The 27,078-nt window shown below is 44.1% G+C and overlaps 1 protein-coding gene and 1 long non-coding RNA gene across 2 annotated transcripts; both read left to right on the top strand.

Moving 5' to 3' along the window:
- Positions 1-1,869: 1,869 nt before the first annotated feature.
- Positions 1,870-3,040, top strand: LOC118476158 (uncharacterized). Its single transcript, XR_004855534.1, has 2 exons — positions 1,870-1,959; positions 2,414-3,040. It is a non-coding gene; the product is annotated as an uncharacterized lncRNA (long non-coding RNA).
- A 20,136-nt stretch (positions 3,041-23,176) lies between these two features.
- Positions 23,177-24,961, top strand: LOC103643693 (protein kinase PINOID). Its single transcript, XM_008666873.4, has one exon. It carries the CDS (start codon positions 23,289-23,291, stop codon positions 24,702-24,704), a length of 1,416 nt encoding a protein of 471 aa, XP_008665095.1. The 5' UTR covers positions 23,177-23,288; the 3' UTR covers positions 24,705-24,961.
- The last annotated feature ends 2,117 nt before the right edge of the window (positions 24,962-27,078 follow it).

The following is a 27,078-nucleotide window of genomic DNA, read 5'->3' as shown; positions in this document are numbered from 1 at the left end:
TTTACCTTTCCTATAAATAAGTTTATTTATTTATTTCAGCTTGCTCATCCTCATGTAGCTCCAATCCATCTGTCATAGGTCTCCAGCAAGCAACTTCGTGATGATTTGATGACCATGCTCATTGCCTGGTCATGAGACTTCTGTAGCAATCTTGGCATGGGCATTTTATCTTCTATCCAAAGCATGCTATATTAGTATCCAAAGCTCGCTCTGTAGTAACTTATAATATCCAATGCAGTGGTGTTTTTTATATTGTCTTCATAACTTACATGTAGCTTAATATTTATGTATTTGATTTGATCTCACCATCTTATAGTAGATGATGATGAGAAACCTCAGCATATAGACACACTTCCTAGATTAATATTGAGTTTTATGGTTAGTTGTAGTAACCTTTTAAACCATAGTTCCTAGACTTATCTTGATCAATACTTGTAACTTATAATATCCAATGCAGTGGTGTTTTTTCATTTTCAGTGTTTCCATTTTCTCTCGCTACTGCTTCAGCCACCTTTCCTACCCATCTCATACCAGCTTTACATTACTACCATTTTTTCTTCATCAAATCCTTTTTGGGAGGCTTGGAAAGGTAATTTAGTACATAAATGTTGTGCTTTTAAAATGATTGATGCATATTTCTGTTGTGGTTTTTTTCTAGACTTCAGTTGATAATTTTATATGAGTCATTTAAAAGCATAGTAAAAGCTTCCATAGGTTTAATCCTATGAAACAATCTATTTTAGACTAGCATCTTACTTCCTTTGATAATTAAAGAAGGGACAAAAAAATCCTGCTCATCTCATCCTTAAGTTTGATGTTTGCTATTAGTGTTGACTCATAGTTCTACTATGCAAGTAATTCACCTACATTGCACTCCTTTATGCCCATTTTTGGGAACACTAGGATGGTTATTGAGAATAGTCTAGAACAAAGGACACTTCAATTTTGAATGTATGTGTCAATTTTGAATCTCCGTTTGCAGGGAAGGGTGCTCCCAGCCCCCGTCGTGCCCCTCGGCCCCTCCCAACCCTCGTCGTCGTAACAGAGGTATATTCTGCCCTGAATAAAATGATTTCTGCTGTATTGTACTTACACATGTTTTTATAAGGATGTAAGGAGGGCCAAAACCTCGCCCCAAATCGACGCATACCTACCATTGATGCGCATTTGGGTGTTCGCTTAATCGTCCTATTTAAATCAGCAGGGTGCTGTGACAAGCCAGCAGATGAGCATGGTGATCCCGCTGGAGCAGTCCATCACGCCGGTGCTTCAGGACTTTATGAATCTCAACATATTCTATCTACCAGTGTATTACTGTGGAGGTGAGGAGTATAGCTCAAAGTATGATCTGCTCTTCTCTGCTATCCTTCTCCGCTCCCCTCATACTCCACCTTGACTTGTATGTGCTAGCCGAAGATAGTTGTGAACTGAGCACTCAAGCCAAACCAGGTTGTAGCAACCTGGCCTTTGGATTGAATCTTCTGCTCAACTGAAATTTCTTGCAAATTGCTATTGTTCTCAGCCAATAGAAGGTTCGTAGGATGTCTGGTTAACTGGTGTAATGATGTTCAGGCTCCCTTTTAATGCGTTCACCTATATTTCTATATTTGTGTTCGATGTTACATGGCCTTTGGTAAAACTGTGCTTCAGTACAGTTTTTTTGTTGTGGGGTTTGTTCTGCAACTATAAAATGTGGCTGAGAAAAAAAATGTCATTTGTTTTTTTTCTGTATCAAATAGACTGGTGGTTTCAAAAAGTCACTGGTTTGGGTTGGTGTACTACTTTCTGTGTGCATTGTTGCCCCCCACAATGCCACTTCAATACATACAATACAACTGATGATGCGCCACACGTTACCCCCTTTTTTTAGTGCTGAAGGATCTGAAGTATGCTGACTCTCATGAATGGGTGAAAGTGGAGGGTGATTCAGCAACCGTGGGGATTACTGACTATGCCCAGGTTAGCACGTTCATATTTCTATTGATGTGAGTTTAGAGTGTGAGGCAATACTAGGTGTTAGTGTTAGGCCCTCCATATGTTAGGTTGTCTGGTGTTGTAGTTCTCAGCTACACTGATATGCATACTGCATCCAATCTGTTGCCAAGACATCAAGTTCTAATATATTTTATCATATTCAGTATGCATATGTTAGTGAAGGGCAGGCTTATAGTGTAGTAGTGAAAGCTGAGAGCTGCCTTACTGAGTCACCAGGTCGCTGGTTTCAAGTGGCCTCTCTGCATTTGTGCCTCCTCCAGCACTAGGTCTCGTCTTTTCAGTATACATATGTGAGGCTTGCCTCGGTTTATCGCTTCCCTAGACTCCACTCATGTGGGAGCCCTCATCACTAGGTCTGTCCAGTATACAACATTAGGGTTTGCATTGCTTAAAATTGTTTATTGCTTTTGGCGTCCAGCGTGCTTTGGGTGAGCTTGTTTATGTGGAGCTACCAGAAGTTGGCATCAGTGTATCCCAGGGAAAGACCTTTGCTGCTCTTGAGAGTGTGAAGGCAGCCAGCGATACCTATTCACCAGTGTCTAGAGAGGTGGTTGAAGTGAACGAGAAACTAAGTGACTTGCCTGGATTGGTAAGTGTTGCAACTCATATTAGCCAGAACTCATCTGAAAATAAACTTCCGTGGGTACATTAGTCAATGATTATCATTTCTGGTTAGGTGAATACAAGTCCATATGAGAAGGGATGGCTTATCAAGGTCAAGCTCAGTAATTCAGGTGAGCTCAATTCGCTCATGGATGATGATAAGTACTCGAAATTCTGCGAAGGCAACCATTGAAGAAATCAGAGTGTCTTCTGAAGACCATGACCTGTTTTTCAAGCTTTTATCACTGGTTATGGTCTGGAGACCAGCTGTGACAAATTGGCAAGGTTCATCACAAGGAATAAATGTTAGGATTTGCCAATCCTACAAGGGCATGGGAAATCCAAGTTTGTGTTGTCAATGACGTGGTCATATTTGATATTTCTTTGTAGTTGTAATCTCGTGAATTCCTTCTTTTTTCTTAAAAATGACTCTTTTTGATTCCTCTATGCAAATTTCTTGGTGCTTTTGCGAATGGTTCAGATTCTTCAGCATTATTACCGCGCACAGTGAGCAAACATGGGACTCATGCGTTTATACATAGAGATTGCACCATCAGATATCCTGATTCGCTAAAAAGGTATTTCCAATGTCAAAAAATTTGCAAGAAATACCAAACTCTTCCAAGTGGGAATTCAAAGATCAAAAGATAATTTAAATTATACATTGACTGATAAATGCACGCAGTGTTTAGTGAATCTTATGACAATTCAATTCTTGATTTGGATTGGAACATCTTTTGAATGTGGGAATTCAACCTTAGTTTGTATATGTTGTGAAAAAGCTACTGAGATGTTTCATGTAAAAAAGAGCTACTGAGATGTTTGGTTCAAACTATTGTGAGTTGACCACTTAAACAAACTACATATTATGTATTTTGTTTAACTATATCTCTTAATCAATATATCTAATTTAAAAAACGATTTCTCGTATAGGTTATTTTTTTATTTTTTTTATTAAAAATATTTTTATTTCATTTATTATAACATTTATTTAATTTTAGTTTCTATTTGTCATCTCTGTTTATTAATATAACGAATTTGAATAAGCAACAAAAATAAGGTCTTAAGTTGTTTTAAAATTTGTACTTAAAAAGTTGTTTTTTAAATAGCTGCAGAAAAGTTAAGTTTCTTTGGTTTAGCTTCTGCTTTTTCAAGGAAGAAGATTTCAAAATTTAAATCAAACACACTCTTTATGTCGATAGTTCTGGAACAAGCAGAAATCAAAGCCAATCAATGGCATTTGGAGCACTGCACCTTCAGCTAATATGTTAGACGAAAAATATCTAGAACCGTGAAAGAATTTCTACAAATTTGTCTGTTGATTTGTTGAATTATGATACACTCAGAACTCCGCATCACATCCCAATAATCTCTACTACTTACCCCGCAAAGCCCATTCTCATTCTCATTCCCCCGTACAGCCCACGTATAGCTAAAATTAAAAAAAAACACACATGTCCAAAGCCAATCAATGGCATTTGCAGCACTGCACCTTCAGCTAATATGTTAGATGAAAAATATCTAGAATCGTGAAAGAATTTCTACAAATTTGTCTGTTGATTTGTTGAATTATGATACACTCCGCATCACATCCCAATAATCTCTACTACTTAGAGCAACTCCAAAATGATGTTAAAATTTTTACCCCAAAAATTGATTATTAAGAGTAGTCTAAAAAGTTTTAAAAGTGAATAATGATGGGTACTCCAACAGTTACTCTAAATGTGACATGTGGCGCAATCTGTACAGTTGTCGGGAGGTTGTGGATGATCCGATACGTTGATGAATGGATTGAGGAGGGATGAAACACACCAAAATATGAGGGAGAGGAGGTTGTGGATGCGGGATACCAATTTTTTTAGGAAAGAATGAGGGAGCTGTTGGAGCAAGAAAAACCACTGTTCTTAACTAATATCTATTTTGGGGTTAGTTTACACGTTCTTTTGGAGTTGCTCTTACCCCGCAAAGCTTATTCTCATTCTCATTCCCACGTACAGCCTACGTATAGCTAAAATTAAAAAAACTTAAAAAATGAACCAACGAGCAACAAATATTAGAGAACAGTGATAGTAGCTAGCTAATTTGCTAAAAATAGCTAATAGTTGAACTATTAAATAGATTGTTTGGATGGCTTCAACTAATTTTAGTAGCTAAGTATTAGCTTTGTGTTTTGGCCATAGATGACTTGTTGAGGGATGATCCCATGGTCATTTGTATGTTTCCAATTTGTGTTTTTATTAAATCATTGTCTAATTGGTGTAAGGTCTTCTTCCATGGGCGGATCATTGTCGACTGGTGGTGTCAGGTCTTCTTCCATGGGCGGTGCTCTGGAGCACCTGATTGTCTCACGTATTTGACCAGCAACAGGGGACGAAGATTGTCGACTGGTGGTCTCACGTCGATAGATCATAACTTAAGTTTTTTGTAGATCTTGGTGCTATTTCATCTGATACGTCATGTTTCACTGATTAATTTATAGTGAACCTGTAAGATGTAAAATGACCTTTATAACAGAACCAGCTGCAAGAACAGAGTATTCTGAGGAACCTTTGTTGAAGTAAATGTAATCGAGTTTCCTAGCAATCTTGTTCCTGCTGGTATCATATTTCTTTGAGCTAATCTTGTTCATCAGCTTTATATGGCTCTTGCTATGAACGGAAGCTATGTACTTGTCCGGATTTTGTATATTATAGTGATGTTTGCACTCTCCATCCGTTTTCAGTTCTATTGTTACTTCCGTTGCAACGCACGGGCACTCACCTAGTTTAGAGCATATAAAAATGTGCAATAGCCTTCACATGTATTTTAATAAACTTCTGCTAATTATTTGCTACGGGAAATAAAAAACAGAAGAAAAAACATTAAAGTTGCCTATATTTAAGCATGCATATAAATTAAAAATATTCCACGGAAATTTATGGAAAAAACTATAAAGAAAGAAAACATCTTTTCTAGCATCAATAGGCAATAGATTTGACCGTGCATTTTTCTTTTGTTGGATCGTGCCGCATGAATAGGCCTAGCTCAACTGCTCACAAATTCATGCGATTCGTTCTTATCCAAACAAAATGGCGACGAAATAAATGGTCTTGCACACTCACGGTCAAGGGACACAGGCCCCAAGTGCATGCACAATCGCCTCCTGGGCAACTGTTAGATAGTCAGATCCATTTTTCACGTAGCAGCTGTTGCCCGCTCGTCTCACACAGTCAAAGGAAGATCCACACTGAAAGCATGGCTGGCATGCAGGCTGTCATGCACACAACTAAGGGAGTACGTCTGAGGGCTGAGCCGCCGAGAACCACTCGTTTCAAGTCACTTAAATAGGATCTCTAACTATCGCATGCATAATTTCATGCTCTGGTTCGGGCGTGGCCCCGATGCGGCTCCGGCACAGGCGAGGCGCGTCTGCTGGCGCGCACTGCGGTCCCGATGCGGGCGGAGCACCACTACGACAATGGCAGTTCGTCGCGCACGAATTACAGCCCGTGCACAACAACTAACTGATCAATCAGTAAACGTACCGTTTGTTTGTGTAGAGGGAGAATGGAATCCTGTCGTGCAGGACAGTTCGGCTAGGCTGAGAGACCTGCCGGCTTGACGAAGAGTTGATGCAGATCTGATCCACAGCAACGTCGATGTAGAGCGCGTTGATAACGTGTTGAGAACTACGTTACCACGGATCACCAGATCCGCTCCCTTCTCTCTCGTCGGCAGTAGAGGCACGAGAAGTTGTAGAGGATCCGTCTCCCTTCCCAGAATCTCGACAGAGGAACACACGAGACACATGATATAGGGTTGGGCCTCTGGCTTTTTTCTCTTCTCTCTATTATGAGGGGGTGTACAAGTTCCTTATATATGTTAAGTAACCCCAGTTAGGGTTATGTGGGCAAATACCTGTTTTGCCACTGATGGGTCTCACATCTCTATATAAGGAACATGTACAACCCCTCATAATACAGAGATCAGAAAGAGGCCATAGTTCCAACCCTATATCATGTGTCTCGTGTGTTTCCTCTGTCGTGCTTATGGGAAGGGAGACGGGTTCTCTACAGCTTCTTGCGCCTCTACTGCTGACGGGAGGGAAGGGAGCGGATCTGGTGATCTGTGGTAACGTAGTTCTCAACACGTTATCGGCACGCTCTACCTCGACGTTGCTGCGAAACCGATCTGCATCGACTCTCCATCAAGTCGACAGGTCTCCGGCCTAGCCGAACTGTCCTACGCGACAGACTTCGATTCTCCCTCTACGCAATTGAGCGGTATGTTTTCTTGATCTGGTGGTGTGATCTGTGCACACCAACTTGTTGTCTCTGTTGTGGTGCTGCGTCCGTGCCAGAAGCGCTCGCACCCGTGGCAGCTAGCTCTCACCAGAATATGGTCAGGCCGCGCTAGCTAGGCATCCAGATTTGGATGTTGATCGACGCCGCCGCGAGCTCCAGCAGAGCAAGCGCAGAGGAAACGGCCCCCCGTGAGATCCCGAGTGGCCGAGTCACAAGACGAGATTGCGGATGGAAAGGAGCGCTCGATCCATTTTTCAGGGCCGAAACATAGAGCCGTACGGATCCGCATGGCCGCATGCATGGGTACCGTGATGTGTTCTTTGCATGTCCGTGAAAGGAGTAAATAAATAAAAGGAGCGGTCATGTCCGGCCGCGGTTGGACTGTGCGCGCTCATGCAGCTACATAGAACTAGTCAAAACAGTTACATCGGCATAGCTGTGTGGTTAAAAAAAGTGCCTAGTCAAAGAAGCTGCTAAAATTATGGATCTGGCTGTTGGTGGCCGTCTTCCACACGTGATGGCGCATGAGTGCATACGGCTAGAAAAAAGGCTTACCATTTTTTCTATTAATTCCCGTTGAATTAAGTCGGCCGAATTTTAATTTATATGCATCATCCATATGATTTATTCTATTTGTTTTATGCTGCAAATAATAAATAGAACGAAGCATGTTTTATGTTGTAATTTCTACTTTAAGTAATTATTTCCCGCAGTAAATAATTAGTAGAAAATGCATGCTTGATTATGGGGAAAATGCCTTAATGACACGTGATCTGCTTATGCACATGCATTAATTCTATTATTTTTCTGCTTTTATTTCTCATAGTAAATAATTAGCAGTAAATTATTAAAATGCATGTGAAGGCTATGCTACGTTTTTTCATATCGCTCTAAATATTTCTAATACGTGGAGCCTTCAAACTCACGTTGAGCGATTAAATTGTATAGTGGGTATCCGGATATGCCGATCAGACTAAATTATTAATCGGATGAGTTTTGACATTGACTAAGCATTGGTTGCGCCCTGGCAACACGACGCAGTATTTGTGTCGTACGAACTTGGTTGCGTCATGTGATTGCTATGTTGCACTCTCGTTTAATCGAACCGCTCCCGTTGAGTCGGACCGCCATCGTCGGGTCGCGTATTTTTCGCATGCCATGTAGACACTGTCTGTCTGGCGTGATCATCGAACCACAATTGTGCCTGTTGCGCACGTTGCGTGGACTTATCGTATACCCCGATTACCGAGCCATAACTGTGCATGTTGCGCTTATTACGAAGGTTTGATGTGTTGTCGTTGCCCTGATGGCCGCACACGCGTTGACGCCAGATACACTAGAGCTTGTGCTCGCGTGGATTATGGTGGGTTGTTCAAGCCCCTGAAGTTACAATATGCGCAACCTTCGTAAACAATTTTATTTGGCTTTATATTTTATTTGACTGTGTTGTGTGGCATTATATTTATATATCGTCAAGTGGCCATAACAACTATATCAAGCTCTATAGTGCTTGAGAATCTGGGAAATTAAATTGAAATACAATTAAACACGGATAAGTTAATTTTCTGCTCTCTCCTCATGCATAAAGTTTTACCCAAAGTAACCCGAAGATATATAATATAATGCATGAAAGCCATTTTGGCATAGAAGATATCACACATTGGGATTCTATTAGTAAGCAAAATACCTTACCAAATGAATAAAGGCTATAAATCTTAGTTATATATTGCTCAACCAGATGTTGGCAAATTGCTATTTGTTGCTGAATGACATGGAGCAGACTTTAAGATAAATGACTAGTACATTAGCAACACGAAGTTGCGAGTACATCAAAAGGTAATTCTCAGAAATTTTTCACAATGTTTGTGTGAAAAACCATTGTGTGTTCCCGTCGAACCACTTTACTCGTCCTATCTAGGACCTCTATGCTTGTGTTGCATACATCTCTCATAATTGTAAATACTTATAGTAGTTGAATTGTCTTGGAATAGTCCTTTGATTGATATGGTATACAGTAAGCCAAATGGTAAAGGTCAGTACTGAATGGAAATAAAATTGGGGTTTATGTAGCAAAACTACATTTGATTCCACCCTTTGACATGATTACCATAATCTATCTCTGATCTACCAGAAGTAAGAAGAGTAGAAAAATAACCATGAAATCCCACATTACCACAGAGCTTGAAGCTAAATAGGCATTAATATGTCATTGGTCCTTGGCGCCGGAAGATTCGTAATTCTTGACCACTAAGCTATTGGTGATGGTAATTTGTGATAGAAATATGAAGATCTTATGGAGACAAGATGTATTCTCCCTAATCTTGACGACTCCTTCGTATGAAAGCAGTATTATCTGTTGTTGAAGATGGATCCTAGGCGGATACCAGTATTGTTTCGTTCTTGCCAAGCAGTTATCATCATTTGCTTCATCAAAAGCTAGTTATATGGTGATTTTTCCAGATAAAATGAATTCTTGGCCTTGTCTGTTCTATTCCAAAGCTTCTCTTTTTGCTGAACAATGAAGAGATCGAAATAATGCTATATAGAACAATGTGGTATATTATATGAGGAGAAATGTTTGCCCTGCTGGCAACACCACAAATTATTAAGTATTGGTATAAGTTCTCTCTCAAAATTATTATACCTAAAAATGTTGCATTAATCGATACCCAATTTCAGAGCGGTATGAGTAATTGGGTAAACCATGGGCAGTGATAAAAACGAGCTGGACTATACATCTCTGCATATATAAATCTTTGCTTGGCAGCATTGGCCTGATGTCGTGCACTTTACTACCAATATAAACACATTTTCCTATGTGCCTCAAAGCACAATGCAACCAGTGAATGTCTTTGTGAGCGTTAGACCCTGATGGTCATTTTACTTGTTGATCTGAAGTCAACTAATGGCTCCAAATGACGAATGGTATTCATGAGCCCCTGCAGAAGCCTTATGGATAAAATAGTGTTGTGCATGTTAGTCTAAATCTTAATGATTGACTGTCCATTTGGTAATAATAACAATAAGTTTGCAGAATTGTAACCAGGAAGCAACTTGTGTTGCGTGTCTCGCTGGATGGTGAGAATAACCCTTCATGTTGAAGGAAAAAGATGTAGTATTCATGCCACTACATTAATATAAGTCCAATGCTCACTGCATAAAACCCCTATCTGTAATGTGCGTAAGATTTTCCAAATAAATCACCACAATAGCATACATTGGCCACAACTAGATGATTGTGGTTGGGGATTTTATCTGTATGCTTTTAGAACATCTTGGCATTAGGGGGAGGAATGCCCATATAATGTAATGCCTCAATATTCTATTAAACGCACAAAAGCCAAACTAAACCTGTCGTTCAGTGTGTACTCCTGTGTATATGGAGTTTGCCAGAAATCGTTGAGGAGTAACCATATTGGTCTGAATGCTTCTACCTGATATAGATGTGGATATACCCAGGATTAATATCATATCCACATTTGACTTATTGGTATATGATCTATTCTCGGGGACGCCTGCGAATATGGTCCATTAGCCTTAGTCAAAGCATATGTTCTGATTGCAGATTCACGTGGTCTGTGATAACTCTCATCCGATTAATTCACCCTGATGGTGATTTGCCTCACGAAGAGGTTCATCTTGATGATGAAATTCCTAGCAATGCGCGCAATATCATTGTGCTGGGAATACGGAACAATGAATCTTTCGTTTTGGCAAATAACGGAGATCATTATTAAATGTGGGAGACAAATATGTCGACACCTATATTGCCTCTCTAGATTGCAAATGGATCCAAAACAAAGTCCTAGGCATGAGTGCTTTAAGCTCTCTTATCGGGTCATTGATAAATGCAATCGAGGCTGAACCAAGAATCGCAAAATGAAAGTCGCGAGCTTGAAGTTCGGACATTTATGGGCACTATTGAAATAATATGTGGTGAATGCGATGGTTCAAGTGGTCTAGTGAGAGACCCATCCCACATATGTGTTGAATAAACACAGTTCCACTATGTAATATATCTGGCAAATGGCATGAATTATAATATGCAGTTAATAGGATTCTGAAGATCCGTCATGAGATCCTAGGAGGACTCATATCTTTGAATTATAAATATGCAACATATAAATCTCATACCGGATAATACATTCCTGATGAATGACCACTCTCCAGTGTAGAGAGAATATCTCATAGTTGAGATTATAGTTCCCAGCTGGAACCTTCCAGAAGAAATAAAGTCTGTGTTAAACACCAAAGTTTGATAATCCCTATAAAGGGATAAAGACCCATACAGACCCAAAAAGGTATAAGATGAGGTACCAAAGGATTTGAAGTTCACCGAATAAGCACATGTGCATTCCACGAGTTTTACTCATGGTATTTTCCACTAGATGTGGAATTACGGTATCCTCTAAAGCCCTGATGGCAGAAACCTATAAGATTTAGGTGTTATTGGCAAAATATCCCCATTATGCCAGAATGACAGACTATAACGATATATCTGATCGATGAAAAATCCCTGATGGATTACAATCTTAGATGGACTTTTGTTACACCATCATAGATGTTGCAATGGATGAACGCCTCGAGCGATGTGTCATATTTAGAATATGTACTATTGCAACTATATTATCCCCTAAGTCCTATTGAAGGACATGTTATTTGTTTTGCACAACTATGTATAAATTGTGGTGTAAGATAGAAAATGATAGCACCTCAACCTCATCCATTCTCGTTATTCCAGATGAACAATGAGACATATATCTTGAAGAATATGCTTGAATAATGAGGGATAACGACTTTTACAGATGTCATCGTCAGGGGGAGCGAATGCTTATATTGATCACAACCGTGAGACAAGAAATGTCATATTCTATGCCCTGAAGGCGTGAGCTTGATGATCAATATGTGAACATTTATGGAACTTTATATCAAATATATAGATCCAGTCGATCGAACACCATCAGTCAAAGTGGCTTATTTATATTGATACGTGCACTTACCTCGTATGTCCTAGAAGTGAGTAGAGGTAAAGTTCCTGAAATAGTCCTTGCAAAGATATGCAATCTGTTTGCTAAATCTTTATGTGCATATACTTCCAGAAGAAGATGTTTTGCCTTATTGATACGGTTTTGCAAGGATCAGGGGGAGCACATTTCTAAAAGTTAGCCCTTATAGAAGATTCGATAGAATCTAGATCCCAGAGGATCGAAATCTGTCCCGATGACAGCTGTTGTACTCTTTTCCCTTGGTGAGTTTTCTTGATATTTCTCACATGAGGTTTTTAACGAGGCAACAAAGTGCGAATGCAATTTGTATCACCATGCACTCTTTCTCCACATTTTTCCCACTGGGTTTTTCGGAGTTTTAACGAGGCATGTGTTGGTCGCGGTATTCGCCCAAGGGGGAGTGTTAAGTAACCCCAGTTAGGGTTATGTGGGCAAATACCTGCTTTGCCCCTGAGGGGTCTCACATCTCTATATAAGGAACCTGTACAACCCCTCATAATACAGAGATCAGAAAGAGGCCATAGTTCCAATCCTATATCATGTGTCTCGTGTGTTTCCTCTGTCGTGCTTATGGGAAGAGAGACGGGTTCTCTACAGCTTCTTGCGCCTCTACTGCTGACGGGAGGGAAGGGAGCGGATCTGGTGATCCGTGGTAACGTAGTTCTCAACAATATAGAGATGTGAGACCTCTCAGGGGCAAAACAGGTATTTGTTCACATAACACTAACTAGGGTTACTTAACAGTTTTCAGTTCCGATCCAAATATTGTTTTGAAAAATGTCGCAAGTCAAAATTATATTCGTGTTAGGTATGCATTGTTTGTCCCATACACATTCTAGATTGTGGTCGTGGAGCGTGAGGAGTCCTCAGCAGTGAGCAGACGCCAAGAATCATGACATGGTAGGTAGAATCGGATCTAGAGGAAGAACGGTAACTGAATCGGGGAGGGTTTCAGGTGTGTGTGCGTTCGTTGTCAGTTTTCCCAATCCTTCCCAGTACAAGTCCGCGGACCGCGTATGATTTTTTTTTCTTTTCTAGAGATCGGACCGCGGTTGATATATATCCACCGCGTAATCATTTGCGCTCTAGGGCCGCACAACTACCAAACCCTAGCCCAAGGCCCAGCACCTTCGAACGTCACCATCCCTTTTACAACGCCTTGGTCTTTCCTCGCGCTCTTGAAGAAGGGTTCAAGTTCAACGGCAGGCCCAGTTGGCTTTACAAGGCCGGATTTGGTCAGCCCACCCCCGTAGTGCTGGCTGAACACTATCCTTATTGCCCGGTGCTATAGCTGCCAACTAAAGTGTTGTTTGGTTCACAAATTTTATAACGTAATGATTCACACTCGAGTAGTATTGGTGATAAGTCTGAATATATCAATATATTAATTTTTAGTGTGGTACTCCCTCCGTTTCTTTTTATTTGTCGCTGGATAGTGTAATTTTGCACTATCCAGCGACAAATAAAAAGAAACGGAGGGAGTATCTGATTATAATTGGAATTAAACAAACATGATTTAATGTTATCAGATACCCATTACATTACAAACTCATGTGAACCAAACGGCACCTAAATACCGTGCTCTAGACTTTGTCAAATTCATTAATTGTAAGTCGGTCCCCTTGTTCCATACACGGTGTTTTCTTTCACACACCAAGTATGCGACGCCCTGGTTTGTCTTTTGTAAAAAAAAAAAAAGTATATTATGGACAAGAACACTCGTTCAGGGAAACATATAGTCAGAGGGGGGAAAACTATGTGCCTGCCTGTATGAATGCTTAACGCAGAATCGTCAGACGGAAACACACGTACAGCCAGCGTATATACATGTGTCTTGTGCCATCCATGTGCTCGTGTCATTATAGGTACGGTGTCCGCCCATCTCTCAACGTGCGTCCAACGAATGGTCAATAAACAAACTCAGTAGCCTGGAGTACTAATGATGAAGAGAAAGAAAGAAAGAAAAAACCCTACTAATAATTAATCAGGGGCGGAGACAATCTGGGCCTGAGATTCACAGGATTCCGCTTAGATATAAGCGATGCGTGTAGGGCTCGTAGGTGCATCATATGATATACTAGCAGGGCATCTGACCCCCTGCAGGGGCTGTCTCCCTACCAGGGTAGCGCGAATATTGGCGGCCCTGTCTCTCACTCTCTAACTTTGGAGAGAGAAGCCAGAAGCTCCGTTTCCGTAAATCCGTTTGCGTCGATCATGGACTAGTTTAATCGGTTAATAATGCGTGGTCTAACGCTTAGTTAATCTAACGCTGGGGACTGAGTCATCATGCCTAGCTAGGAACGAAGATCGCATGTGATCCAACTGTAGACGCTAGCTCCATCAGGTATATCTATATCTATCTTTAGCATTCCCAAGTTACTGCGTGATGCGTGCCTGATTGTTCTTTATGAGTTGTGTCAGCGAAGCTTGTCGGAATCAGCAGGCTCTGTAGGCTACTCCGGCAATTTGTTGGAAACGGAGGAGACGTGGAGGGCAGACGGGATCACGGGCAGACAGTACAGTCATGCATGCGGCTCCAGGCATCAGGTGCAGGGCTCTGCAGTGCAGCATGGAAACCAAGGGCATCTCGACCTCATTTCCTGCGCGTTCAGATTTTAACTCGTTGACTTGGGTCAGTAAATGATAAGCTCATGATTACATTCAGCTGCCAGCCTTTTCTTCCTCCTTTCACACGCCCTGTTTTTATATACACTCTCCTAATGAAAATTTTGATGCGTGGGGAAAATTTTCTCAGTCATTGCATGCAGTACACTACACCAGCTCCTGCAGCTACAATCCATAAAGACAAAATATTATAAAAAGACGTAGCCACGGTCGAATTAAAACCCGCAGCGAATATGATAACAGTTGAGATTGAGAAAGACAAACATGTATAACTCACATAAATAACTCGTACCTTAAGGGGTATCTAACAAGGTAAGTATAAAAAATACAAGAGATGTATATCTTGATGAAAAACGTCTCTAGCATGGTTCTCTAAGTCTAAGAGCTTGTTTGGATCCACAGGACTAAAACAAACTGACTAAAATTTAGTCAATTTAATTAGGAGCTAAACTTCCAAACACAAATGGACTAAAAGTGATTAAAAATGTTTTAGCTTCTTTAGCTCTCAAGGAGTAGCTAAAACTGAATAAAGCCCCAATAGTTATTGCCCTTACCCCTTCCCCCTCACGCATCCCACTCCTAGGCTCTTGGCGACTGTGCAGCTAGTGGGGCCGTGGCATTAGTCATTTTGTTTTAGTCAGTGGTTCCAAACGGATCCTAGATAAGGTTAAACTCATACAACATACATAGAGATTTTAATGAAGTAAGGCTTAAATATGTTGGGTCGTATAAACAAGTTTCTTAGATGTATCTAGTTTTTAGAACCTCAATGTAGTATCTAGACCGTACATGCCATAAGGCCGGATGCTCAAGTCACGAGCGTGTATACTCTCTTCTCCATAAAACAAAGGAAAAACTCGGGAATATATAACACGGGCATGCGCAGTTGTTGTGCTTCAGTTCGTGTCAAATTAAAAACATATTATACACACGTATATCAGGCCAGGGGACAGGCAGTGGTCCATAAGGCAGAAGCAAAAGCAATTAATGTGCACAATATAATTCGCTGCCCCTCGAACCACTGCACCGCGGGCCCTCGCTGCCCACAAATAATTGGACCGGAACAGTTTGTTATATATAGTACGTAGATGTTTCTCTGATTCCTTTGCTGCCTATATATAGAGCGATCGACTCATGTCATGTGTGCCTGCTTTCGAGTGTGGATCATGCATGTGGACATTTTCCTTTTGTGGCCCCACACACCACACACACACAAAAGAAAAACCATTCCGCGAGTCTATTTTTTTTCCTTTTCCGTGAAAGCAGTCAAAAAAGAGGGTGGGTGTGATGGACCCCAAAGTTTGATTTTAAATATGCATGCGCCACACTTTGGCTGACAGACGGAACTGAAAACTCTGTCGGAGGACAGCACAAATGAAGGAAAAAACTAATTATTAAAGCGAGAGAAGATGAGTACGTATGGACGATGCAATGCAACCTTGTTACTCATCTTACCCAATAAACTCTCTAAATTTAATTTAGGATGTTATTAATAATGCTCCGATAGTTTCTCAAATGATGTCCTTAAATATACCGACTTAAATATCTCTATTTAGCCCCCAAATTAAATGTGGGGATTTGTTTCTCGCCCAGTAACATGTTTTGCTCATCAACCACGCCATGAAATCACTTGTTTGTCATTGACTTCGCACCTGTGTACAAGTGATATACTTCGAATGATTTAAGTTACCGAGCTAATAAATTTACCATCGAACTAGTCTAATTAAAAAAATATATTTAACAACATAAGAACTAGGAGCTGTTGGAGAAGGTCCTTGTTTTTGTTCTCAATATATATTTTAGCAACTTGCTAAATTAGAGTTTATGGAGCTTTTCTTTTAGATAACGAGACAAGGACATCGGCTATAGAAGGCCGCCATATATGCCCACGCGCGCGTGCCACGCTAGATGGGGTCGTATATAGTAGACCATATCTTTGGCGCGAAGCAAGCTTCATCTGAAGTAGTTGCCCAACTCACCATTACTTTGGGGCGTACTTTTGGTTGGCGTTCAGGCAGACAAACTGGAGCCGAGTGTGTACTGGTGCCGTTAACATAATGCGCCCTCTATTGGTTGTAGGGCTGCAGCTGCAAGCGTTTGTTTAATCTAGGGAGGCCTCTAGCTATATATATGTGACATGTGGCCTATAGCTACTGCAGGTACACGTCGTAGCGCTAGCTGCCCTGCAATTAAAGATTATTGATGAACAAAACAAGTGAATCCCTCTCGGTCTCTCTTGACGTTCTGTATATAAAAATGATCAGTGCCTAGCTAGATCGACACAGGGAGTTATTAGAGTGTTATGCATGTTAGAGGCTAATAATATGAGCTCTTGTCACCTCGTCACCATCCTCCCGGCCTGTTGGTTGGTTACTTGGTTTCTAGCAAGTTTCTACTAGTGGAGAAGAGATACGCAAAGCGGGCCACTTTGCCTTCAACGCACGCACTTTAGTTCCTCTTTTGCATATAATAGTATCTTAATTTCTCGCGTGCCCCGGCCCAAGAATACTACGTAGATATCACAACTGCATGCTGCACTCCGCCAAACCTTAAAACCCCCTATAATTAACGAGATCGCGCGCATTGTTGGCGCTATGTGTGTCAAGATAGATATCTTGGAAAAAATATATATATGCAGCACCCACTATCTCCCAGGCATACGCACGTAATAATATTATCAATAGTAACTGTAATTTCAGAATGTGTAAGGGGGTGAATACTGCAGGGGGGCCGGGCCCAGGCTTGCAACTTGACAGCAGCGGATATTACAATCTGGAACGCATGCATGCATGCATTGCATGATGGTGGACATAATCACTCAGATAAGGTGCACTAGCTAGGCGCGCGAATATATGTATGCCGCTTAATTAGCCGGTCAGCAGAGAACAAAGATGAGGCCAGCGTGAGAGCGACCTCACAAAGCCACGCATTTCGTAAAAGGGGGAAAAAATGTGTGGTGGCTCTTCCGGTATTGAAAACTTTGTGTATCAGTAAGGGGATGTTTGGTTTCTAGGGACTAATGTTTAGTCCCTTCATTTTATTCCTTTTTAGTGTATAAATTGCTAAATATAAAAACTAAAATAAAGTTTTAGTTTCTATATTTGACAATTTTAGAACTAAAATGGAATAAAATCTAGGACTAAACATTAGTCCCTAGAAACCAAACACCCCCTAAGGCTGGTAAAAGATTCATCACACATGTACAGCCAACCTTCGTATCAACGACATTGGTTTCTGCATAGGATATGTATCACCTTTTCTTGAAATATACGTATATGTTTGCAAAGCATGCGTGCGTACATAGCCTTATATATGTCATACATATCTATACATGTCTTCTCAAAAGCCCTCATCACTCATAATCATAGCATTCAGTGTCTCAAACCAGCTAGCGGTGCTCCATGGCACGGATGCTAATTAGCATCTCCAACAAGAAAGCCTATATTTGAGTCCTAAAAATAAAAACAAGCCCTGATTTGAATTATTTAGGGCTACAAAAACATTTTTAGCTCTAACATTTGAGTCACATGTCATGTTATTAGGAAATTTACCATGTTATTTAGCAAATAAAGGGTTATGAATACTATATATATGCAAAACGATGTTAGGGCTCCAGCATATGGGGTCCTATAATTATTTGATGATTTTTTTTTGTGAAATAGGATACGTGTTGCAGCATGTTTTTTTTTATGTTAGAGCATCTCCAACAACAAACCCTTAAATAGAGTCCTACAATTTAAAATAGGACCATATTTAGAATGTTTAGGGTCTCAAAAAAATGTTTACTCCAATAGTCGGGCCTTAAATAATACTATTTAGGAAATAAATCATGATATTAGAAAATAAATGGTTGGAGATTAAGTGGAAATGAGGATAGAGCTCCAGTATATGGGTACTATATTTAGGACCCGAGAGACCGAGCCCTATAACCATTTGATGAAATTTTATAAAATAGGGCCGCTGTTGGAAAGATGTTTTATGGTTTTGAGCCCTATATTTAAAATAGGACCATGTTTAGAGCCTCTCTTGGAGATGCTCTTAGAGTCTTATATTTGAAGATACAACTCCGTTTAGCAGGACCGTCTCCAGAAATATGGTGCCCCGAAGCGAACATGACGAGAGGCCCTAAATATATATGTGAAAATTTATATGTATAGTATATCTAAGGCATGCTTTCACTTGCTCAAATAACTTAAAATTACTGTTAAAAGAGCAAACACAGTTCTAACCTCATGTTCTAGAGAAAAACTCGAAGGGGCACCGGCCGTGGGCTAGCACCAGATATATCGTAGTCGTTTCATCGAGCCATCGTCAAAGATTCAAGGCGCAAGGGCTTAACCTAGAGTTGGACGGTTGTGCTCCATGTTCGTACAGCCCCCAGGCGACGATGGTTCGGTGTAATCATATTCTGATCTAATCACCGCGACGCGAGATGAACGAACACGCGAGATGAACGAACAAGTCAAAAACAATAGTACCTTGTCGTTTGCTTACTGTTTGTCAATGGGCCAAAGGAAAAAAAGAGACCCCATTGATTTGGGGGCCGTGTACACCAGCACGACTGACACTAGACCTAAAAGTTTGGGCCAGACCATTTAAGGCCGGCACGGCACGACACGACACGAAAACAATAGTCTAAAACACGGCACAACACGAAGGAAAATAGGTCATGTCATGTCTCAAACTTAGGCACGATGGACGGCACGACATGACTAGATGGGTCGTGCTTTGGGCCGGCACGGCACGAAGCGACACACGAATTAGAAAAATAGTGTTTAAATAGTTATTTTATACTCTAATATTTTTATCTCTTCATAGAAGTTATAGAAAACATTGGTTTCTCTTTCTCATATTATATTTTTAGTCTATAGCAATGTTATAAATATTTTATGGATATGTTATATATATATATATATATATATATATATATATATATATATATATATATATATATATATATATACTATACTTAAAGCACCAGTTTCAACGGTCGTCACACGTCATTTTTTTACAAATAACCCCTCACAACTATTTCAAATTAATCCGCTGCACGCATATAGATGGCCAAACGGCGGCCCGCACGGGCCAGACGGCCGCGGGCCACAACTATGGCCTAGGCACGTCATGCCGACCTCCTGACTGTGCCGGGCCAGCCTGTTAGCTCGTCGACCCATTTGATTAAATCAGCGTAAAATGTTAAAAACAGTGCAGGAGGTGGAGGTTGAACCCATGCCCTAATGAAAGAAGGGCAGGAGACACTAGGTGAAGCTGTCTATATACGTTTTTTGTAAAATAAAAAATATAATCATGTCGGGCCAGACCAGCACTACAGACCGAGGTTACAGCCTAAACACGACACGTCGTTCTTAGCTCTTGCAAGCATTAGATCGTTTCTGAGACCATATTGGCGCAATTGGACTCCATAGTGTTTGAGGTTGCTGAATTGGATGTAGCAACAATGATTTGTCACACTAACAATAAAAATGAAAGGTTATTTGTTGATTTTAAACGTTAGTAATTGTTACGAAGTAGCATAATTTATATGGAGCGCATTCAGTTTTTATTGATGCCTGACTTTAGCAATCACTCCATATTTTGATATATCTTTTTTATAAGTTTGAGTTCATGTGATTTATTTTAGAAACTTGAGCTCACAAACTTTCTCTTATTTGGTCTCTGTATGGTGGAATTATGTTATTTTATAATTTCTGTTCGTTCAGCCAGTCGTTGTGAACTCTCTTCTAATCGCTCATTTAATTGGTCGTGTTGTACCAAGACATATTGCATGGAGTAAACAATAACATCAGTTACTCAAATAAAAAAATATTATACAGAGAGCGGAGACAATCAATAAAAATATTGAAATTTTTTTGGTGGATAGTTTGCGTGGGTATTGTTGTAAGCCGTCGCAACGCACGAGCAACCGACTAGTATATATATATATATAAAAGTTTTTTGTCCGTGTCGTACTTGATAGGCACAGTACAATCATCGATGCGTCGTGCTTCAGACCAGACTAGATTAGGCCTAGCATTTAGTATCTAGACACAACATGACACAACCCGAAATTATTTCATGTCGTACTGGCCCAAAAAAATTAGTCCAAAGCACGATCGGACCGGACCGGGCTGACACGGCTCAACTTTTAGCTCTAGCTAGCACATGCCCATTCGAGAGGCCTACTATTTAGGACTTATGTTGGAGATGCTTATGTACGTGTGAATTATTTCGCACATGTATTCGTCCCCCCGACATAGGTTTGCATCCATGCATGCATCTTTTTATGCCCCCGTATTTTAAATATATCCTGTCTTTTATACGGTAAGAATGAACGTGACGCCTCCGATCCGCGCGCCCTAGTTCGTCGTGACACCCAAAGTCCAGCGCACACGTCGCCCCCGCCCCTTTGGCTCTCCATGGTGCCCTGCCGGCGGCCCGTTGACGAGCGCGCGCGCGCGCGGACGAGACGACACACAGATGCAGAGGGCACATGCATGAGCAGGGGACAGGAGGAACCGATGCCCTGTCCCGCTGCCGCGGCTGATCCCGGCACCACTCGCCGGCCCCCCCCGATCGATCGCCGTGGCCTTTATTCTTCCCGGGACTGTGCGCGGCGCCGCTCTTGATTCGTTCGCCGGTCGGGCGGCGCGGCGCGCGTACGGCCGCTGGCTATGGGTCGCTCGCATCGCATCGCGTCGCGGAGCGCAGCATGGACATGGATGGGACGAACTGCCGTTGCGACGGGACGTGCGGGGGCGGGGGCGTGGGGGATGCGATCGGACGCGATACGCTCCCTCGCACAGGCATATCATCTCACTGGCTGTGGCCGCCGGCCTGTGTGCGCGCCACTGTTGGGGAATCGATCGCTTTGCTTCGCATGGCATGGCGTGGGCGTGGCCGGAATTCCTGGGTACGTCGACGTGCGGTGGTAGTGGGGGGTTTGATTTGGATCCTCCGTTTCGTTTGCGGTCCATCTTTGTGGACTTTTTTTTTTGTCGTCCCCGGCGATCCTGAGAATCGGACGTACGTCAAAATGGGTCCGTGCCCTCGATCCATCTGCCTGCCTGTTGATCTGCCTCCCATGTGTTCTAGCTAGTATATTATGCATAGCAGTATGTATACTCCAGTGTATAGTAGCTACTAGTGTTATGTATAGTAGCAGTATGCATACTCCAAAGAAGACAAGTTTCCAGCAGAATTGTTGGTCAGCCCTGGCGGTCCATCTGGCCTCGTACGTACGGCAAGGTTTTTGTTATTGCTTGGCGTCAGGCGGCTCGTCCCCTGCCGCGGCAACCCAAAGCAGCGAGCGAGGCTGGCAAGCACCGCGCCGCGCCGTTGCGCCATGCCATGCCTTTAAGTAAAGAGCAAGGACCACACTCTGGAACGGATTAGGCTGTCCGAGCTTTTCCTAACAGAGGATTAATTACGCTGCTGCTAATTCATATATTATTCTCAGGACATTCCTTCAAAAGTGACACATCAGATTTTGACTATAAAACTGTGTATCCTGAGTTTTATCTTGATGAAATCCTCTCTCCTCACATGAAACTCTCTCTATCTCTCTCATCATAAATATCGTGTCATGTCATCAGATATGGTGATGTGTCATCTTATTTATTGAGAATGAAACTATAACGAAACTCCCACTAAGAATGACCTTAATAACACTGTTTCCAAGGCCGACATGTCAATGTTTGTCTAGGAAACAGTGTATTATGAAACTCTCTCATCTCACATGAAACTCTCTCGTACCACTCTCTATTAAATTGCATGACATGTTATCTTGTTTACTTATTTCACATATCATATTAAATAATTTAATGAGAATGAAACACCCACGAAACTTTCATTGAGATATAGAAACCAACCAAAAAATAATCTTCTGGTCACTTGTTCGGCATAGTCGTAAAAGAAGAAGTGGAAGTGACAGAAATGGAGGAGTGATGTGTCTAGCTCACAACGATGGTGTGGATGTTGTAAGTGAGCTCAATGTTGTGAACAAGTGCCACGAGGCGGAGAAGAAGACACGAGGGCATACACACCTAATAGGACAAACCTAGGATAAAAAGGAAGTAAGGATATACTTGCAAGGATGGACATCAAAATATAAGTATCTAAGTGGAGCAGAGCAAAAAACTTTATGGTAAAATTTAGACTCTATTAGTTGTAATAGAGAATGAGCGGGGACTTAGGACCTCACTTAGACCTACGTATGACTGCCACTGGCTGCTAATCAAGCCGTGAGGCAGCCTAAAAAGAGGAAGGAGAGGGAGGTAACACATTGGTCTGCAGCAAGCATGAGTATTGTCATAGGTTCTAAAAAAATTATATTAAGTACATATTTCTTATTTACACCAATAGTTTCTGACATGAATCTGGATCTTAGAGCTTCAATTTTTTTTTCTAAAATTTAACTCTATGCTTGAGACAACCATGCCCATGCATGTATCCCCTCAAACACACGCCACATATTTACAGGAAAAAATTTGTTACAGCCCGGATATATATAAAACTAACCCGCTGCATCTGTGTAGTCACTGTGGATCGCGTCACCTGCAACGTGGCACGTCCACGTGCTCTCGACACCAGCCAGCCAACACTGAGCTGCAGGTTCCCTTGTGCTCGGCTGCTCGCTCCCTGTGCCGTGGGCTAGCTATAAAGCCGCGCAGCGCGCCTGCGACTACCTTCGCCGAACGCGCAAACCTCCATTTAGAAAAACCACAGCAAACCAGAGATCTACCAATCCAACGCAGAGAAGCAACCGCATCGCTATATAATGGCCGCTCCGGCCTCCTCGTCCACCGCCGCACCCGCGTCATCGCCACCGCACAAGCCTCCAAACAACGCCGGCAGCACCATGCTAGAGCCACAGTCACCGTCGCCCTACCCCGACGCCGCGGCGCCCGTGGCTTCCAGCGTCAGCTCCGCGAGCTGCTGCAGCAGCAGCAGCAGCGGGGGCAGCAGCCAAGCGGACCGGTCGTCGACGTTCTCCGTGGACTCGTCTTCGGCCGCGACGCCGTCGTCCTCCCCCCCGCGCCCGCACCGCGCGAGCGACGTGGCGTGGGCGCCCATCCGGGGCCGGGCGCTCGGCCCGCGGGACTTCACGCTCCTCCGCCGCGTCGGGGCCGGGGACATCGGCACCGTCTACCTGTGCCGTCTCGAGAGCCAGAGCCAGGCCCCCGAGGGGTCCGCGTGCGAGTACGCCATGAAGGTGGTGGACCGGCGCGCGCTCGCCAAGAAGGGGAAGCTGGCGCGCGCCGCGGCCGAGAAGCGCGTCCTGCGGCGGCTGGACCACCCGTTCCTGCCCACCATGTTCGCGGACTTCGACGCCGGCACGGACCTGTCGTGCATCGTGATGGAGTTCTGCCGGGGCGGCGACCTCCACTCCCTCCGCCACCGCATGCCGGGCCGCCGCTTCCCGCTCGCGTCCGCGCGGTTCTACGGCGCCGAGGTGCTCCTGGCGCTGGAGTACCTGCACATGATGGGCATCGTGTACCGCGACCTCAAGCCAGAGAACGTGCTCATACGCGGCGACGGCCACATCATGCTCACGGACTTCGACCTGTCGCTGGAGTCGACGGCGTCGCCGGCTCTGGAGGACGCGAGGAGCGTCGTGGGCGACAAGGACGACGACGTGCCGGAGCCGGCACCGACCTGCCTCCCGATCCCGGAGCTGCAGCTCCTTCGGCTGCGGCGGTGGAAGCGCCGGGCCGCGCCGCGGCCGCGGTTCGTGGCGGAGCCCGTGGACGCGCGGTCCAGCTCGTTCGTGGGCACGCACGAGTACGTGGCGCCCGAGGTGGCCCGCGGGGGCGGGCACGGCGCGGCCGTGGACTGGTGGGCCTACGGCGTGTTCCTGTACGAGCTCATCTACGGGCGCACCCCGTTCGTCGGGGAGAGCAACGAGGCCACGCTCCGCAACATCGTGCGGCGGCCGCTGGAGTTCCCGGCCGCCGCGACCGCGCACGGGGACTCCGCCGCGGCGCGGGACCTGATCGCGCGGCTCCTGGACAAGGACCCGCGCACCAGGCTCGGGTCGAAGCGCGGCGCCGCCGACGTGAAGGCGCACGGCTTCTTCAAGGGCCTGAACTTCGCGCTGCTGCGGTCGACGCCGCCGCCCGTGGTGCCGCCCCCCGCCGCCCCGCACCGGTGCGACAAGGCCGCCGACGTGCAGCAGCTGTTCGATCACTTCTGAGTCCCGAACTCCCGAAGTCCCGATGGACGTCCGTTTCGTTCAAATGATGCAAGCATTTTTTTTTTCTCTTCTTTTGTCGTTGATCGATCGATCGGTAGCCAGCCAAGAGTTGTGTGCCGGAGTGACTAACCAGCTTTGGTAGCCAGATCGAGGCATGCCTGGTGTTGACTAGCTGAATACTCTACTCCATTAGCACTGCTGTACAACGCTGTTAATTACTACTAATGAAGCGATTAATATTTACTTATTTTAGTTACTGCGCCAGTTGTTCATCATATTACTACTCCGCCTACATGAGTCTTCAGAGCTAAGTTTATGTCGGGTCGGGTGATAGTAGTACCAAATACTAGTCAAATACCATCTTTGGAGACGATTGGTGAGCTGGATTAAAGCTGTGTGTGTCTATGGCATTGATGATTATTACGTAGCACTACATGATTAGCTGGCGCTAAGAGCCTAAGATGATCTTACCGCCTGGCGCCTGGTAAATGCGTTCTACACTTGTAGTAGTACTAGATAGTAACAAGAAGATGCAGTGGTGGAGGTACAGACGGATGTGGCTGGAGCTAGCCCTGGAGGCAATTAACAAGGACCACTGGGCGGCACCGGCACGGCATTCAGGATGCTCGCTGGATTTGTCTGGCTAGCTAGCTGCTGCTGTGCTGATGCATGCAGTCAGGGTTGGGAGTTCTATGTACAATAATGGCGAGGGAGGGATCTGAGTTGAGCTGTCAGTGAGATGGAGGCGGCGTCCTGTCTCGAGCTTGTCCATGGTCACGGTCTCACGGACAAGACAATCCCGCGTGGACTGGAACACTGCATCGCACCCTGTGGATCGCGGTTTCCTTGGAAGCACGAGCAGAGACGTAGGGGAAGTTGTTGGCGTTCGTTGATGCTAGTATTTATTATTTGCTTCAGAGCTACAATTAGAAACACTAGTTTCTTCAGAGGAGCTGGCGCAGCTTATATCTTGGAACGGGAAAGGTAAAAGGTAAATCTGGCACGAGTCTGAGAGGACGTGGGACCACTCGTTTTGTCACTTGTATTGTATGGGGAAAAAAAAAGAGGAAAAACAGTAGTTATAATCGATGGATTGAGCAGCGACATCTAATAGAATGCATGCAACCCGTACGTCTTATCCTCTGAAGAAATGACCCCTCATTCAGAGATCCATGGATAAGGATGCATGCAACCCGTGGTACAGCACAGTAACCTCTACCCCCCCCCCCCCCCCCCCCCCTCTCTCTCTCTCTCTCTCTCTCTCTCTCGTTTTTCGCACAACAACCCAAGAAGTTGTGAAGGATACCTTAAAAGAAGAAGAAGAAACGCCATTTATGTATTTGCATCTTATTTTGGGGAGTACCAGCAACAACTATTTATGTTTTTTTTCACTGGAAAAAAAACAGACAGTCCTCTGCCAGGCCAGGTTGGCCATGCCCAAGCCCAACATCCCTCAACAACGCGTACGCTGCCTCGCTGTTTCGTTTTCGTAGCTTGCGGTTGCGTGGGCACACCCACCCGTACTGTATAAATCTCCCAGTCCCAGCACCGGCCGCAGCCATGCGATGGACATACAGGGACAGCGTACGTGGCCTGCAGGTAGGCAGATCCAAGGAATTTTGGTTGCCATGCCATGTGAAAAAAGAGAGCATATATGCAGGGCCCGCGCGCAAGAGATACGGCAGGAAGTACGCAAGTGATGGAACGCTGCAGGCTCTGCTACTACACTTTCCGATCAGAGTGGCGGAGTCAAGTGATGGACGGCAGGCTCTGCTAATAGACGGACCTTCGGATCAGAGTGGTAGTGTCAGAGACTGGCGATAGCAAACTGCAACGCATGGCGCATCCATATGCATGTCATCTACAGACAACAGCTAGTACACTACTCCGTGTCCTGCCTGCGGTCCTGCCTGCCTTCCTGCGTGCCGTTGGGTGGTCACGCTCGATCGACCGCAGGCGAGTCACGGTCTCACGCACGATGTCCATCCAGCCTCGCATGGATCCGCATGCAATGCAGGTCGTCGAGAGGAGAGGACCAAGACGCTCTCTCCCTCTCTCTCTCTCCGTGCGCTGCCGCTGCCAGTGGTAAAATCGCCACCCACGCATCATGCAAGCATGGCAATGCCAACTAACGGCGGGGCGGCCGGCAGCTTTCCTCGGCTGGTACGGTGGTCGCAGCCACGTTGCCTGCCGGGCGCGCCCGCGCGCGCGAGAGAGAGAGAGGGGGAGCCCTGTCTGCCAGCGCGCGCCGTGGTGTGCGCCCGTGCCGATCCATCTGTACTGTAGTACGCGCTGGATCGGCGGCTAGCTCTCGCCATCCATCGCCATCGGCCAAGCGCCCATCAATGCGCTGAAGGGGAAGAAGATAGATGCT

Source organism: Zea mays, chromosome 1, assembly GCF_902167145.1.
Source record: "Zea mays cultivar B73 chromosome 1, Zm-B73-REFERENCE-NAM-5.0, whole genome shotgun sequence".
NCBI lineage: Eukaryota > Viridiplantae > Streptophyta > Magnoliopsida > Poales > Poaceae > Zea > Zea mays.
This window is presented reverse-complemented; position numbering and strand designations above follow the sequence as displayed.